At 40.6% G+C, this 16,856-nt stretch overlaps 1 protein-coding gene across 13 annotated transcripts in view; it reads right to left on the bottom strand.

The window, feature by feature from the left end:
* Window positions 1-8,462: 8,462 nt before the first annotated feature.
* LOC308296833 (calcium/calmodulin-dependent protein kinase type II subunit gamma) overlaps window positions 8,463-16,856 on the bottom strand; it is an 84,430-nt gene continuing 76,036 nt past the window's right edge. For 8 of the 13 annotated variants that reach the window (XM_080740162.1, XM_080740168.1, XM_080740167.1 and 5 more), the window contains 5 exons: window positions 16,650-16,778; window positions 15,081-15,156; window positions 14,370-14,464; window positions 13,127-13,380; window positions 8,463-11,154 (listed from right to left, as the gene is read on the bottom strand). In XM_080740162.1, the coding sequence (XP_080596288.1) occupies window positions 13,148-13,380; window positions 14,370-14,464; window positions 15,081-15,156; window positions 16,650-16,778 (533 nt within the window). In that variant the 3' untranslated portion in view covers window positions 8,463-11,154; window positions 13,127-13,147. The remainder of the gene's footprint in view (window positions 11,155-13,126; window positions 13,381-14,369; window positions 14,465-15,080; window positions 15,157-16,649; window positions 16,779-16,856) is intronic. The other 5 variants (XM_080740173.1, XM_080740174.1, XM_080740164.1 and 2 more) reach the window with 1 other exon arrangement.

Genomic DNA, 16,856 nt, shown 5'->3' with positions numbered 1-16,856 from the left:
GAATTGGCGACTTTTTCTTTGATCATTGTGAAGAAGGCTGGGCTGGAGTACTTTTACTTGTTACTTTTGTTGGTCTGTGTTCGGGGACGTACCTGAACGCATGTGTTCCTCATGTTTTGACACCAACAATGAAGATATTGTTCTAGATATTGTACTGCTCATAGAGAGGTCTGCTGTGTTAACGCTTAGCTGCTCCATCCCCTCCCCTCATTTCTCTCTCTCTTCTCTCTGTCGCGTCCCTCCACGGCACGCTGTTAGCAGCTCCCCTCTCCCCTCCTCTCTCTCTCTTTCTCTCGCTCGCTCGCGTCCGTTGCTGCACGCTGTTAGCTAGCTGCTCCCCCCTCCTCCCTCCCCTCATCTCTCTCTCTCTCTCTCTCTCTCTCTGTCTCTCTCTCTCGGTCCCTGTAACCTGATACTTTGCTGACGAAAATTGCGTGGCAGTACCTCTGGGGAAAGATTTGCATACTAAACCCACACATTACTTTTCTACAAAGTGTGCATCGTGCAAATACAATAGCTTCAGGAGAAGCTGCTAGGAACATTGGGGTAAAAATGCACGATTTTTGTGCAAAAGGTGGAGTCTTTAGATGCAGTGTAAATGTGATTCTATCGCGCAGGATGCTTAAAAATAATTGAAGAGGTTCGCTGTCTATTATGGTCGTGGGATAAATAATCACTGTATAAGACAACAGTGACCTTTTTGACCTTTGAGATGACCTTTGCGTCATTATGTACTAGCTTTAGCTTGAGCAGAGCTTTCATTAGAGCCTAATATGAAGGTTCTATGGCAATGTAAAAAAAATACCTTTCGGAGCCGATAGTCAGCAGCCATCTTGGATCAGAAGTTTGAAAACAGGTTAAATCATTAAATTAACAACAATTATGGATTCCTCAACCCAAAAAGTCACAGAAAACAAGTTTTATTAATAACTGTAGGTCAAACCATTGAAAAGTTCATTTTCGTAGCCATTTTGGATTTTGGTCTCTAAAAAAAATTCCCGACCCTTTTAAAAAAGACACCCCGGCCACATTTGTTTAATAACCCTTTTAGATGACAAATCCATTGAGAAACGGACCTTTGCTCTCCACGGTCACGGAACTGCCATATTTGACCCTACTATACTGTATATTCTCATAATGTTGTTGGCTTTACAATAATAACATTTTCAAGTTATGGTATATATGCTTTATAGATTGTGATTTGTTTTACTGGAAACCTTGAATAGGCCCCTTTCTGGGCCCGCCCCTTCCGCTTCCGCCACGTGACCGGCAGACATGATGGAGTCACTCAGAATGTAAACAAACGGGCCACCCACCCTGCTAACAATGGACGCGCTGAGCCATCTCACGCTCCCCGAGAGGCAACGATATGACGATACAATCAAATTAATCGGCGTCGATCCATACAAAATTAGCAAGAGCGAGTCTAGTGCGAACAAGGGAGGGGCGGGCGCGCAGAGGCGTTCTGTGTACTTCTATTCCGGTTCGTCCACAGAGTCAGACACAGTGTTGTGTTGACATTTTCTCCGTTAGATAACAATGCTTTCTTTTCACTTTTTTCTACTTTTATCACTTGTCAAAAGACGTTTTATTTGGATGCTTCATCTTTTTACTGTTCATTTTTTTTGTTAGTGTTGTCATCGGTTTTTATTTATAAAGGGAAACAAGATATGTATGCTACAGTCTTCACACAGCAGAGCAGACAGAGAGAGGTAAGATAACGCTATTATTATCATAAAATACAGCAATCTATCTAATAAAACGTTTGTTAAATGTGCTTAGCAGTAGTGTCTTTTAGGGTTTGGGCCGGGGTCTTTGTTTAATATTAACGCTAGCCTCATTAGCATCTTAGCTCCGTCTATAATAGGTTACATCATCAGACTGCTGGTTCTCTAAGTGGGGTCCGGGGACCCCCAGGGAGTTCCAGGGGGTCCCCAGCTGAATTATAGTTAGGAACCAAATGGACCCTAATGCCTCGTGCACACTACAGATATATAGTTGAACGTTTAGCTTGGTAATTCAATGTTATCTCTATGGAGCATCTGAGCATCTCCTGCATCTTAAAGCTGGTTTCCATTGAGATTACATTGAATTACCAAGCAAAACGTTCAACTATATATCTGTAGTGTGCACGAGGCATTAGGGGTATGTAACTGTACAACTATATATCTGTAGTGTGCACGAGGCATTAGGGGTATGTAACTGTACAACTATATATCTGTAGTGTGCACGAGGCATTGGGGGTATGTAACTGTACAAATCATTTGGTTCCATGTGTACACTCTGAGTTATGCTAACGTATGATTTTACAATATAAATTGGGGTCTCAGAGATACAAATGCTATTAAATGGGGGTCAGTAGCCTAATGGATGTCAAACTGGGGGTCCTTGAAATTAAAATGGTTGGGAATCACTGCTAGAGCCGTATAACATTTCTCTTATGGGGTCACTGGCCTAAATGGGGTCCAGTGGGAATGTGGGATAATACAAGTCAATTCTTATTACCTCTTATTAATTTGGTGATTATCAAACGAGTATATGGGGACCAAACAATCTGTACAAGTAGAGTAAAAATCCTCAATGTTAATTTCAATCTGAGTGTAGACCTGTACAGGTCCATTTGGTTAAATGTATTCTTTAATTAAATTAAAATGGAAGATTTTACTAAGTAAAAATAGTCTACAGTACATGTTATAAACAACTTTACTTTTGACTAAGTCCAGTTTCATTAACATTGTAAAATGATAGCTATAATAACAGTAAATATCTGTTCTTACCATACATAAAAATACATTTAATAATATACATAGTCTTGGGTACAATTATTTTTCTTTCAGGAACTGCGATGACATGGACCACATCAGCCGATCAGGGTTTCCGATGGCAGGATGTAGCAGCAATCAGATTTGAGAATGCAACCTCTTGAAAGAGCTCCAAGAAGGAACAACAAACTTTCTGTGGTCCTTCGTGGTGAGGGAGGTTGACGACTGTTTGGTTCAGGAAAACTCACACCCCTGTACTTTATTGGGAAGGTAACTATTGATTCTATTCACAACACACATTTGTCTTTGCCTATTCTATAGCTATGCCTACATTATTCAGAACCTTATTCAATTTGATTTACAATATGCAAACAAAATCCCCCCAAAATACAATACTCTACATTCTATTGTTTTCCTAAATAAAAGGCCAATTGCATGTGAAATGATATTGCTTGTATTGTCTGAATACATTTGAATAAAGCTGATACAAGACTACATTCTATTGTTTTCCTAAATAAAAGGCTAATTGCCTGTGAAATGATATTGCCTGTATTGTCTGAATGCATTTGAATAAAGCTGATATAATTCACAAGACGTAAACATGTCATGATTCATGTGTTTTAATCGAAAATGATGAACATGGTTAGTAGTACAGAATATTATACTTCTATGGGAATACATTAAAGCTGAAAACATATATAGCAGCATAATGAATTACAATTCTTCTTATTGATGGACATTATTGCAGACCTTGATTGCAGACTGTGATGACCTGAAAGGGTAAGAAAGAAAGTGTTATTTTTTTCCACTGTGAACAATTTAGTTATTTAACTTTATACTTTGTTGTGAAATATGACTTAAATGGGTCTTTAGCAGCCTATGGTTGTCAGGAAACGAGGTTGTTCATATTTTAGTTAAAAATTAAAGTTCTATAAACGAGTCTATAGGGGGGAACAAACATGATGATGACAAATTAATTTCAAGGACCCCCAGTTTGACATCCATTACTGACCCCCATTTAATAGCAATCATACGTTAGCATAACTCAGAGTGTACACATGGAACCAAATGATTTGTACAGTTACATACCCCCAATGCCTCGTGCACACTACAGATATATAGTTGTACAGTTACATACCCCTAATGCCTCGTGCACACTACAGATATATAGTTGTACAGTTACATACCCCTAATGCCTCGTGCACACTACAGATATATAGTTGAACGTTTTGCTTGGTAATTCAATGTAATCTCAATGGAAACCAGCTTTAAGATGCAGGAGATGCTCAGATGCTCCATAGAGATAACATTGAATTACCAAGCTAAACGTTCAACTATATATCTGTAGTGTGCACGAGGCATTAGGGTCCATTTGGTTCCTAACTATAATTCAGCTGGGGACCCCCTGGAACTCCCTGGGGGTCCCCGGACCCCACTTAGAGAACCAGCAGTCTGATGATGTAACCTATTATAGACGGAGCTAAGATGCTAATGAGGCTAGCGTTAATATTAAACAAAGACCCCGGCCCAAACCCTAAAAGACACTACTGCTAAGCACATTTAACAAACGTTTTATTAGATAGATTGCTGTATTTTATGATAATAATAGCGTTATCTTACCTCTCTCTGTCTGCTCTGCTGTGTGAAGACTGTAGCATACATATCTTGTTTCCCTTTATAAATAAAAACCGATGACAACACTAACAAAAAAAATGAACAGTAAAAAGATGAAGCATCCAAATAAAACGTCTTTTGACAAGTGATAAAAGTAGAAAAAAGTGAAAAGAAAGCATTGTTATCTAACGGAGAAAATGTCAACACAACACTGTGTCTGACTCTGTGGACGAACCGGAATAGAAGTACACAGAACGCCTCTGCGCGCCCGCCCCTCCCTTGTTCGCACTAGACTCGCTCTTGCTAATTTTGTATGGATCGACGCCGATTAATTTGATTTTATCGTCATATCGTTGCCTCTCGGGGAGCGTGAGATGGCTCAGCGCGTCCATTGTTAGCAGGGTGGGTGGCCCGTTTGTTTACATTCTGAGTGACTCCATCATGTCTGCCGGTCACGTGGCGGAAGCGGAAGGGGCGGGCCCAGAAAGGGGCCTATTAGGCTTCTTGCCATACAATAGCTTACTGGCAATGTGCCAAAGTTAAAGTTGGTGAAGTTATTTGTGTCAGTCCAGAGGATATTCTGTGGCAAGGATGCAAATTCATGATATATCATTAATTTAATAATAACTAAATATGTTCTATTGCTGTCTTGCAGCATTGTTTTTGTCCAGAGTGTTAATAATGGACCACAATGGAAATTCAATGTTATATGAGATACATAAAGGTTTTCTATGTAAAAAGCTGAAGAGCTTACTAGGATCTCCCTTTAGTTGACCTTGTACCAGTGAACCGTCATGATGAAACTGTACCTTCCCTACCCTATGCAAACTAATAGTCTTCAATCAATCGAGCAAGCAATGCTTTGGCTTTTTTTTTGTCTCACTTTCATCCATCATTGTGGCCTTTTTAACTCATTTAGTACAGTCAATAACATATTCAGTCAATTCCAATACAGAACAGAATAATGTTGTTGAATGAACGATACACGTTGTGTTAGTAAACAAAGTGTGCGCGCGTACGCGTGTGTGAATCCTTCATAGAAACGATTGGGCTAACGTTTTGTGTATTTACTGTGTTAGCCATGGTTAACATGACGGTCGTCATGGGTCTGCTTCAACCTGGTGTAGCGCACGTCCTCCATATTGGCCCTGCACGTCAACATAAACGTTCATATTTCAAATATAAAGTGCTTGCCCTTGGGCAACGGATGTTACAATATTGTGCGGGTCCATAGAAAAGTCCGTATCGTTCAATAAAAAGCATTTTAATCCGATGGGCGGCAATTGTTCTCCATATGCTTTCAACTACGCAACCCCATCGGTTGCGAGGTGTACTGCACACCAAATACATTTAAACCCTTTTTTAAATGGCCACCCATCGGATTAAAGTGCTTTGTATTGAACAATACGCACTTCTGTGGAACCGCACAATATTGCAACATTAGTGGCCCGGGGCTAAGCACTTTATATTTTAAATATGAACGTTTGTGTAGACGTACGGGGCAAAAGTGTGAAAGTGCCCTACACCAGTTCCAAGCAGACCCGTGACTGTAGCGATAGGACAATCATGTTTCAGGGCTAATGTTTTGGCCATTCAGAGGCAGAGCTAACGTCAGCTAGCCGATTTAACGTTATGACTTACCTATGTGCTGACACGTATGACGCCTGTGTGGAGATGCATGGTGGTGGTGGTGACAACTTATTATGCAGAACCTGCATACTTTAGCCCGTCTCATCTGGTAGATAAACTAAACACGACACTTCGCCAAAGACAAAACAGTCGCTAAAGTTAACCAGGGTACATCCGGTCAGGAGAGGACCTTCAAAAATAAAAGGCCATACCGTGGGTCCCCATGTGCAGGACAGAGTAAAAATCCAATTTTCTTTTCCTACAAAAAATTAAAAGCACATTTCAAAAGTTGGAAAACCTTTTTGAAATACATATATTTTTTAATAACTCAAAACAAACAAGATCTCATCTAAGAAATTCCATAAATAAAATATAATAATAATTAAGAACGAGTGAAAATAGCACATCTACAAGAGAGATTGTAGATCTGCCATTTAATTTCTCTTTTGGGTCACTGGCTGAAAAGTTAGGGAACCACTGCAATAAGTGGTTCTCAAACTGTCATTTCAAAGACCCCATAATAACTCAAGAGTACAAAAATGTAGACTACACTGTAGGCTAGTCGGATAAAGGAGCAACATTTGAATGATCTGATTGTCACAGCAGAATAAGTGTCACAAGTGGAGTAGGTACTGTATAGTTGAAAACCCACCTTTATATTAGGCCTAAATGTTTTTTCGTTTTTTTTTATTGTATTGTATTTTGCTTCAATTGTATTATATGTATTATGTTATGCCTACTTCTCTATAGGCCTACAATTCATTATCATTAGTTGTGTACCGACCAAACATTGTTTTTTTGTTTTTTCTACATACAGTAGGAGTATGCATTGTTGGAACAAAATGGGTGGGGGTGGGGGGGGGGGGGGGGGCTTCAAGCAGTATACAGCTGTTTTTATTTTAATTTTTTATTATAGTTAAACTAGGTACAGTATGAATAGACTAGCTGCCATACAGCTACAGTAAAATAGTACTGTAAAACCACTCCATGATAACTAGTCAAGTTTTACATAGTGATACTTGTTTACAGCTTATCTGAAACGTATAACAAAAAATATCTGAGACAGACAGATTTCTTTGGTGTTTTGAATGCATTGTTACTTTATGAAATAACTGTCAAAAGCAAAACTAGATGGTCTGTCATTCACACAAGCAAACTTGATGGCTTTAAATTCATGATTTTTATTAATTGTATGGTCATGCAAAAATCCAGCATCCAAATGAAAGAGTATAATTATGTAGCCCCTTTGTATGATTACAACGCAATGAATTTACTAATAAAGGGGAACATACCAAGCTAAGGCTTGTTAATCTTGTTATGCTTTTTAATGTGATACATCACTTGGTTTCATTATTTGAGACAGAGCCATTTCATTAACCTTGAGGATGCAAGTAACATATATTTCCATTACTCAATCAAGTAAACACAGACAGCGAAAAATATTACCAGAAAGTAGACATGCATATTTCTTCCGTTTGTAAAACTGCATATATAGTGTTACTGTTAAAGGTTTGTGGTTTTGAATCATTTTTCAATAGTTTGTTATATATCAAGGCTCTCTTCCTGTCCTGCTACTCAGTTAGCTGTCGTTTAGAATCAAATTACAGTCAAAGGCCAATGTATTTGGGCAGTGGAGTGGAGCTGGCTCAATTTGCTCCAAGCTCATGGAATTCATTTCAAGCACAACGCAACGCAAAACAAAACATAAACCATCACCGATAATGAACAAGTGTTGCCTCTGCTCCATTGCATTTTGTTAAGGATGGACTCGACCAAGTAAAACCAAATTTAGGTTACAAATGTAACCAAAACGTTCAACATTCTCTCAATCTTTACAGGGTCACGTCAGCAGTGAGGTTACTCCTGACTCATTTTCTTCAGAGAACACTAGTTTGAAAGAGCCCTATTGCAGGCTGCAGCATTGAGTGTGGAGACTGAGCTAGTCAGAATCATGTATTTCATCCAATTCAGCCAGGTAGACAGTGATCCCAATTGCCATTTTAAAATGTAAACAATTTAACTGTCAGAAGCCAGAGATAACAGGATTGAGCTGATCAAAAGTGTAAATTTCATGGGTATAACAAACAAATTGACGTTTTAATGTCCCAGTACTTGGGCCACTAAATACACAGGCATATTTCCCTTGGATGATATCCCCTTCCATTTTCTATAGTTTGTTAAGGAGTTTAAGTAAATGGCATTGTACTCTTTACTAAAACATTCCCAAGTTTGAGTGAACATACACAATGGATGAAAGCATCACCCTGGTGGTTATTGACGGAGTAGGGCCAGCACAGCACAAAGAGAGAACTACTCATAAAAACGTCACATAGTTTCAGTACTAGTTTCACAACACATTGCCATGGTGCAAAAGTTTGTGTGTTTGTGTTCGTTGGCGAGGGCACAGGTCAAGTTACCTTACGTGTCTGATATGCCATAGCACTTAAAAAAAAAAACACACAGGCGGCCGATCCCCCTTCTTGCAATCGTGACCATTTTACATACTTTTAAAAAGATGACCCAAAAGGAATCAAGGGAATGGATCCACTCTGGACTTCCAACCAATGCTAGCCGGAACGGAGAATGACTTACTATGAAGCAGCGTTGAGCAGTGGGGATACATGACCCATCCACTGGGACCTATTCACAAATTTCACACACACACATACACAGTGAGGGAATAAAGAGTGCTCTAAACAAAGTCACATAGGCCTATCCTTTTTTTTTTTGTCCTTTTTAAAGGAAGAATGTTTCAGTGTGTGCTTATGAAGCTGTGCATTGCGAGACGATTTATAGGCTAAACAGTGCACGTGTTTGACTCTGATATGCTTCCCCATGTGTTCAGTTTGATGTGTGTATTTGATTCATGCACATGGAAGAGGATAATGGACACTCAAGGAAAAATTAAAATAGGCTGTGGTGGCCATGGCCCCAATTTCTTTAATCCAGTGGTTCTCAACCTTTTCAGGCCGCAACCCCCAAAATAATCATATTTGAACTGGGGACCCCCCCCCCACCCTGACGAGCACTAAGAGTTGAGGCATTACATTTTGTATAACAGGTTTCTATTGTGAAAATTGCAGATCTACATGCTCACAACGCCTCGCAACGTTGCATGTAGATCGGCTATTTTCATAATTTCTGCCTCTAATATTTGACAATTTGGCCAGTGTTTAATTTATTTAAAAGTTTACTGTTGAGAGAGAAAACAATGTTGCACATTAAGTTAATCATCTGGCGACCCCCCAAAATAATTTGGGGACCCCCCTGGGGGTCCCGACCCACAGGTTTAGAACCACTGCTTTAATCCTCCCCGCCCGCAAATTAGGTCTGTCGAAAATCAACAACTCAAGTTATAGTAACAGCGAACTACGAACACCAACAACTACGACATTTACAACAGAAACAGCGACAGAAATGGGACAGATCCATTGATTGCCTCCAGTACAGCTACTAAACCCTCAGGCCAGCAGATTCCACTTGCTCGTTCAACCTCAACCCTGGATCCAGCGACCTGCCGCGGCAACAGTCAGTCCCTCACCTTTCAGCATTGCTCTTTTTCCACATGCTTTTTTCCCCACCTTTGTTTTAAGTGCCGGGACTTAACACAGAAGTACAGCAAGCCAAGACAGACGATATACAATGTCTAAGGAACACAATCAGAACAGAGACAGGCATAAGGGTGACAACATCATCAATTTCCTCATTATCATCATCAACACACTGGAGTGGAGCAGGTAATACAGCGACAGGGCTGGGGGGTTTTCTTTTCTTTTTTTTTGTAAATTGTGTGTGTGTGTGGGGGGGGGGGGGGGGGGGGGCAGGAAGTGGGGAAGGGAGAGGGGTGCAAAGAAAGATGGAGTGGGGAAAAGCTTTAACCTGAATTTGCACAATGATTCTCAACCCTTAGGAGAGAGTGAGCGCAAAAAACAGCATTGAGTCTCAAGTTTCTGTGCAAAAACAGTACAGGCCATTATAGAGTTTTCCTTCCTGAAGATCAAATAAGACATGCGTATGTAAAACTACAACAAAAACACAGGAGAAGGGGTAAACAAATTGGCGGGAGAATGCAGCCATGCTTCGGATGTTTGGAAGTCTGGTTATAGGAGTCAAGTGGTCAACTCAAGAGCACTGCAGGACAGATAAATGTGTGTGTGTGTGTGTGTGTGTGTGTGTGTGCGCGCGTGTATGTGTGTAATGTATGCATGTATTTACACAGAGTGATATCAAAGCAAAAAACAATAGCACAGCATTGGACCCACACCCTCCACCTTCTAAACTGAATGTAAAGCATTCTGTCCCCTTTCTCCTATATAAATATGTAACGTTATACAGAATTCTATTAAATAAAGTCCCCATTCTTTTAAAAAGGAAGGAAAAAAAAGATATCTTTCCAACACAAAATACTTTAAAATACATAATTCAAGAGATAAAAATGAAGAGGTCAAAAATAACAAACCATGACACAAAAAAAGGTCCCTTCAGTAACCTTTAACAAGCCCATTCCTTTGTCCCCAAATAATGTTTATCCATGTATTAAGTCTACACTTTGGTGCTTTTACTTCTGACATTAGACAACACTTTCCTTTAAAATCACCCCCACCCAAGAAACAAAAAGAAAATTACCTAAATATATCTGTTAATTGTAAGACAAAGAAACAAACACAATACCTCCAAAATTAGAATGTGCTCTTCTGTTTTTTTCTGTAAAGACAAAAATCAAATTTTCTTCATATATTATAATATACACCACCCCAATTCTATTTAGTGAAAATGTTTCCCCCTTTTTTAACATTTCTTTCCAGAAAAAAAAAGGAAAATAAAAATATGAGGGACAGCGCCCCCGTGTGGTCATCTGAAACATGCACCATCTGCAGGAAAAGGCTGGGGATATGGTCGTGTGTCTGCCCCAATGTGTAGCTAGGGTTGGACTGGACTGGTAGTGGCCGCTGTGGTTGGTCCGATGGTCTGCTTTTGAAATATTCTTGATATTTTTATGGATTCTTTTTTGGAAGATCCCCCCTTCATCTGTGGATTTCTTCGTCTTTTTTTTTTTCAACCGTTCCTGCCTCTTCTAGCCAGGCTCCAGGCACCGATCCGACCACAGAGAAAGAAATGCTCAAAGCGGCTTTAAGGAATTTAGGCAAAGCTGAGAAAGGAAGAAGGATGGTATCATTACGGAGCATTCTGTATGTACAGTATATGCATCATCTACAACAGTGGTTCTTTTATTTTAACTGGGGACCCCCCACCCTGACGAGCTCTAAGAGTTGAGGCATTACATTTTTCATCACAGTTCTACACAACGAGGCGCATGTAGATCTGCCATTTTCACAATTTCTGCCTCTACTTTTGACAATTTGGCCAATGTTTAATCTGTCATTTTAGAGGTAGCTGGCCCGATGCAGGTGTGTGAGGGTTGAGCAGGTGGTAACATTTTAACCAAGTCCAACCTGGTGTTTCCCTTTTTGTCAGAAATGTTCTTCATTTTTTCAAACACATCACAGATAGGCCATCTACAAATTCACAAGTCAATGTGAGCTTGAAGATCAGCTATTGTCGTGTAGATGGGTTGTAGGAGTTGTTTTTCAGTGAAGGCTGCAGCACACTCCATAGGCATTAGGCATTAAGAGAAAAATAACGTTAACATTAACAACTTTGGCAGTGCCTTTCAGAACTTTTCCTCACAATTTTCTCAAAGAACATTGTGTGAGATTGGTCAGACACAGTGATTTAGACTGTTTTATTTTCACAATCTGTTACCATAGACTGTTTTGAAGAAAAGTTGGCTGCGGATAATTGCTGTGGGATTTGTATTGAGCTTCCTACCTGACCCTTGTATGCATAAAATAAACCACAGTCTACAGTAGAACTCAGCTCGTCTGTGTCTCATCGTCGCATATAAATATTTCACACTGAGCGAATACAAACACAACCAGATAGCAATGAATTAACAATTTGTACACCAAACTCGTTCAGTAACGAGATACGGCCACTAGAGGTCGCTCTGCCAAAAGGAGTTGTCTCGTTCAGGAACGAGACAAAGGGTTAACTTGGTTACATGCAGCTGCATGCATCCTGTGCTGTCAGTCAAAGACCCTAGTCCATATGTCATAACGTAGCTCGCAGAGAGACAAAATGGCGCGTCTAGGCTGCATTGATTTCTATTCTATGCTGAAACATAAAGGGGCTTTATCTATGAATAAGGTGCAAAGAACGCCAGGGAAGCAGAGATCTGATTGTTTTCACGGCGACACTTTACCGCGATGGTCGGCCCCGGTTTGGATTTTAGTTTCGCGAGCGTTTGTAAACAAATGGATTATCTTCCTCAATCGTCAGTGGACACTCACTTGCACACGCACGAAGCTTCCGAGGCTCTTCAAAATTAAAGCGTAAGTGAACGACGGCAGCAGCAACAGCTAGAAATGTTAGAAACCTTGGCTTCCCATGTGTTAATAGAGAGATATAGCACATCATTTGTCCATTGTCTCTGTCACCTAAAATGGCTAAAGAGATTGATGAAAATAAACAGGCGAGTTTCGGCGTTATGTAAAATGCCTCAGTGAGCTGGTGTGAATGGTGTTGAGTAGGCGGGGTCTAGGCATTCAGAACTCAGCCAAGTTCTGACTGAGGCAGTATAAAACATGTTCTTCCTCATCTAACTTTCTTCGGTTTTCCGAAGCTGAAAAACGTTACTGTTCGGTTGGAGTATGCTGCAGCCTTAAGGCTCAGAGGGAACATGAGAGAGATGCTTGATTAGGTCGATACTCTAGAATAGGGGTCTTCAACAGGGGGTCCGGGACCCCTAGGGGTCCCCAGAGTTACTACAGGGGGTCCTCCAAATCTTTTAGTGATAGAAACGTTTTTCTCCTTTTTTATATTAACCACTTGAACCCTAGCGTCCATATTCGGAGAACTATAGCCAAAAACAGCAGATCTACAAGCTCGCAACGCCTCGCAGCTATTTTTGGCAAAGAGCTTTGGTGAAGAGGGGAAAAAGAGCAGACTAAGTGAAAGTGAAAGGTCAAGTTTATTAAATATTAACAGTTCAAGTGGTTAAATATCTGAAAACACAAATTGACATCATGGTGATTTGGTAGGATATGTTTGGTTGTTCAGACCTGCCTGCCCGGTTTCCTGCTTCACTGGAGAGGTGCGGCCGGCGCTCCCGAACAGTGGAAATGGACGTTGAGCCACTTGGCGTCGCGGCGGTGCCACACACGGGTCTCCTCCGACTGGCAGGAGCGCGGCCGTCCCTGGCTGTCGATAAACTGCGTCAAGCGGATGTAGGCGATGCAGGCGGCGTCCTCGCCGATCAGGTGCACGTGAGGGTTGAGGATGGTTGTGTGCACCGGCTTGCTGTTTTTACTCAACACTGCGGAGAAGGATACAGATGCTGCTACAACTCACACAGTAAATGCTGAGTGTTGATTTAACTCAATAATGTGTGACCCAGTGCTGCCTGTAGTCTAGGTACACAACCCCCGGAATTCAAAATGTACTTAGTAAAAATACAAAAGTATTGGCATCAAAACGCACTTCAAGTACCAAAAGTAAAAGTAGTCATTATGCAGAACGTACACATCTACAAAGTAACTAGTAACTAAACTTTTCAAATTAATGTAGTGAAGTACAATATTTAACTCTGTACTTTTACTTCTACTCCACTTCATCTCAAACAATTGGAAATACTCCAGTACAGTAAAAGTACCTCAAAATTGTACTTAAGTACAGTACTTTAGTAAATGTACTTGTGGAGTGAGCGCGCCTAGATGCTGATAGACAGACGGTCCCAACCAATCACCTGCCAAGTAACTTGAAAAAGGGGGCGGCCTTCTTCAGCGGTTGGGCTTGAGCGAGTCCAGATGGAAGCAGCATCGTGAACGTACAATGCCGCCACCATCTGGCGGAGTCAGGTTAACCACATGGATTCTTAACAGTTATTTGTATTGTCATAGCTACAAATGGATAAATTGACACAAGATTTTAGTTTTCAGACACGACTGTCCAACCCACTCTGTTTGTAACTGTTATTTCTCTCTGCAACATGCTACCAAAATACCCAGCTCTCAACGGTTACACATCTCTATTCAGAAACATTGCCATTCAGAAGATTGACTTCCATTATTCTAAATGGAGGTGTCACCTAAACCTAACCCTAACCTCAGTGGGGGTATTTCTGAATGGGGATGTTTCTAAGTGGGGGTGTTTCTGAATGGAGGTCTGCCCCCGCTATCAACTTGGTGCTCAGATAAGAACAACTGAATATACTATTATATTAAGTTATGTAAATACTAATAAATGACATACATTATCGGAATATTACTAAAATAAATAAACAGCTGTTAACAACAGTCTACTTACAGTTTTCAAAGTAGAACTTGTGGAAGTCCATGCCTTCCACCAGGTTTCCAAGTGCCTCAGGCTCAAAAGAAGTCAGGCCGGGGTCACAGATTCTCCTGTCCAGGGATGGAACAAATGCACTCCATTATGCTGGTGTTCTGTTTTAGTGCACTTGTTCTGCAGTGGAGTGTGGGGTCCAACTCCAGTAATTATAGGAGTTGGACCCATTGCGGGTCACAGACCAATTATTATGGGTGAATTTTCCCTACATTTTGTTCTTAATTATTATTACATTTGTCATGGTATTTTGTAAGTAATTTCATGAATAAATAATAAATAAAATCAAAGAAACTCAATAAATGAGGAAAAAACATGTTCAAGAAGTAGTGATAAAGCAGATCTACAAGCTCATAACGCGGCACGAAGCGACGTGGTATGAGCTTGCAAACGTCTAATCTCTCTCGACCTGAAAAGTTTGGGAACCACTGCTATAGGATGTACAACTTGATGCTAGTAAGAAGGCTAAAACGTGCTTTGAAATTAAGCGTAAAACCCAGTGTGATGCTTGGGTTAGGTTCAACTCAGTAACATCAAGGCAGTATGAGACACCTTTGCTGTGTTATTGTCGAGTTTAAAGGCTTGACCAGCTAAGAGTCTAAGATTTAGAGAAGGGATTACATCACTGGGAAACCAACAGGAAGTTGACTGCCAAAGAGGAGTGTGCACACTTACGTATATGCCTCAAAGTCTCCATTGTTGATGGCCTCGATCAATTGTTCTGTAATCTTTATGATCTCTTGCTTGCGAGCTGAAAGCAGAGAGAACGAGACAGAGAGAGAGAGAACGAGAGAGAGAGAGAGAGAGAAATTAATGTGTAGGGGTTAGCAAACGTGAGGTTAAAGAATTAAAATCATATAGGACCATGCGGACAAACATGCAAAGCCGACACTCCCGTGCACTACCCTGCTCTATCTAGCCTTGGACTATGTCGCACTAAAATGTTTGACTTTTTAAAAGTCTGTATTTTTTAAAGTTTGTATTCTCAGTATGCTGTCTAGCACCAGAGACAGGACGTGCCAAAACTTTGATGTAGCACATGTCCCCCACTCCACCCACAATAATTACACCAAATATGAATAGCATGACACACACACACACACACACACACCAAAGCAATGCAACGCGGTATCATTTTAAAGCACCGCCTGTATCCAAGAAAAGAAAGCACACAAACTGAACACTGAACACTAAAGTTAACGGAACCCGACATGACAACCAGGTCCATTATTCCATACTAGAAGTATAGTCCAGGCAAACTAGCTCATTTTGGACCCAAAACAGAAAGTAATTGTAAAAGATTTTTTTTCTTCACAGACCTTTTCTATAAGGTCTCCAGAACAACATACTAAAAGTCCTAAGAAATCCCAGTTGCGGAAATATGTTTAATTGACATTAATCCAAGACTTACTATACACTACACTATAAAGGCAAAAATGACTCCCAAAAAATCTGCTTTAAGTGGGATGTGAGGGGTCAAACTAGGGGTTATTAATTATTCTGGATCCATTGCAAGCATTTGTTTGGCATGAAAAACATTCCTTGGGCAAGAAATGACCCCACAATACGATGGTTTAGTGATGAGTCATCAATTTTCACAGCCTTTTGGGGTCCGTTTTTAGCCCAAGGAATGTTTTTCATGCAAAACAAATGCTTGCAATGGATTCAGAATAATTAATAACCCCTAGTTTGACCCCTCACATCCCACTTAAAGCAGATTTTTTGGGAGTCATTTTTGCCTTTATAGTGTAGTGTATAGTAAGTCTTGGATTAATGTCAATTAAACATATTTCCGCAACTGGGATTTCTTAGGACTTTTAGTATGTTGTTCTGGAGACCTTATAGAAAAGGTCTGTGAAGAAAAAAAATCTTTTACAATTACTTTCTCGTAAAACGCTAGTTTGCCTGGACTAGTACACCACACACCAAAACTGCATGCTCACCCTGTGTTTGTACACAACACAAAGCTCAATTATTCTCCTTGGAAGAAGAATAAATCAGCACCCACATTAGCCGTTCTAGCCTACATAGACCAGCTGGCCAGGGGGGGGGGGGAACATTTGCATTACTGATCCAGAAACCCCAAGTGGTCAGGTAGTCCAGCAGGCCTGCGTTAAATGTTGTGTTCTGTTTGTTCAAAAACAAAACTTCTTTCATTTCATTATGTTTAACCTTCAGCGCAGAAGGTTAATTTAACTCGAAGGAGCTAAATTAGCTCTCTGGATTTTACCGTGTACGACTTACTCTGCTGCAGGTTGATGGCGCTTCCTGGGGCTAACACAGGGGTCTCTGGTTCAGGACAGGAGGTCTGAGCTGAACCAGTCTGGGCTACGGGGACTGGGGGGAGGCTAACAGCTTCTGGCTGTGGGCCAGCTGCAGGATTACACAGCAGTGGAAGCAAGCAAGTAACCTGTTAAGTCTTTGTGTTAAAGTATCTTTTACGAAGACAGC

Source organism: Nannobrachium achirus (assembly GCF_963921795.1).
Source record: "Nannobrachium achirus genome assembly, chromosome: 13".
Taxonomy (NCBI): domain Eukaryota; kingdom Metazoa; phylum Chordata; class Actinopteri; order Myctophiformes; family Myctophidae; genus Nannobrachium; species Nannobrachium achirus.
This window is presented reverse-complemented; position numbering and strand designations above follow the sequence as displayed.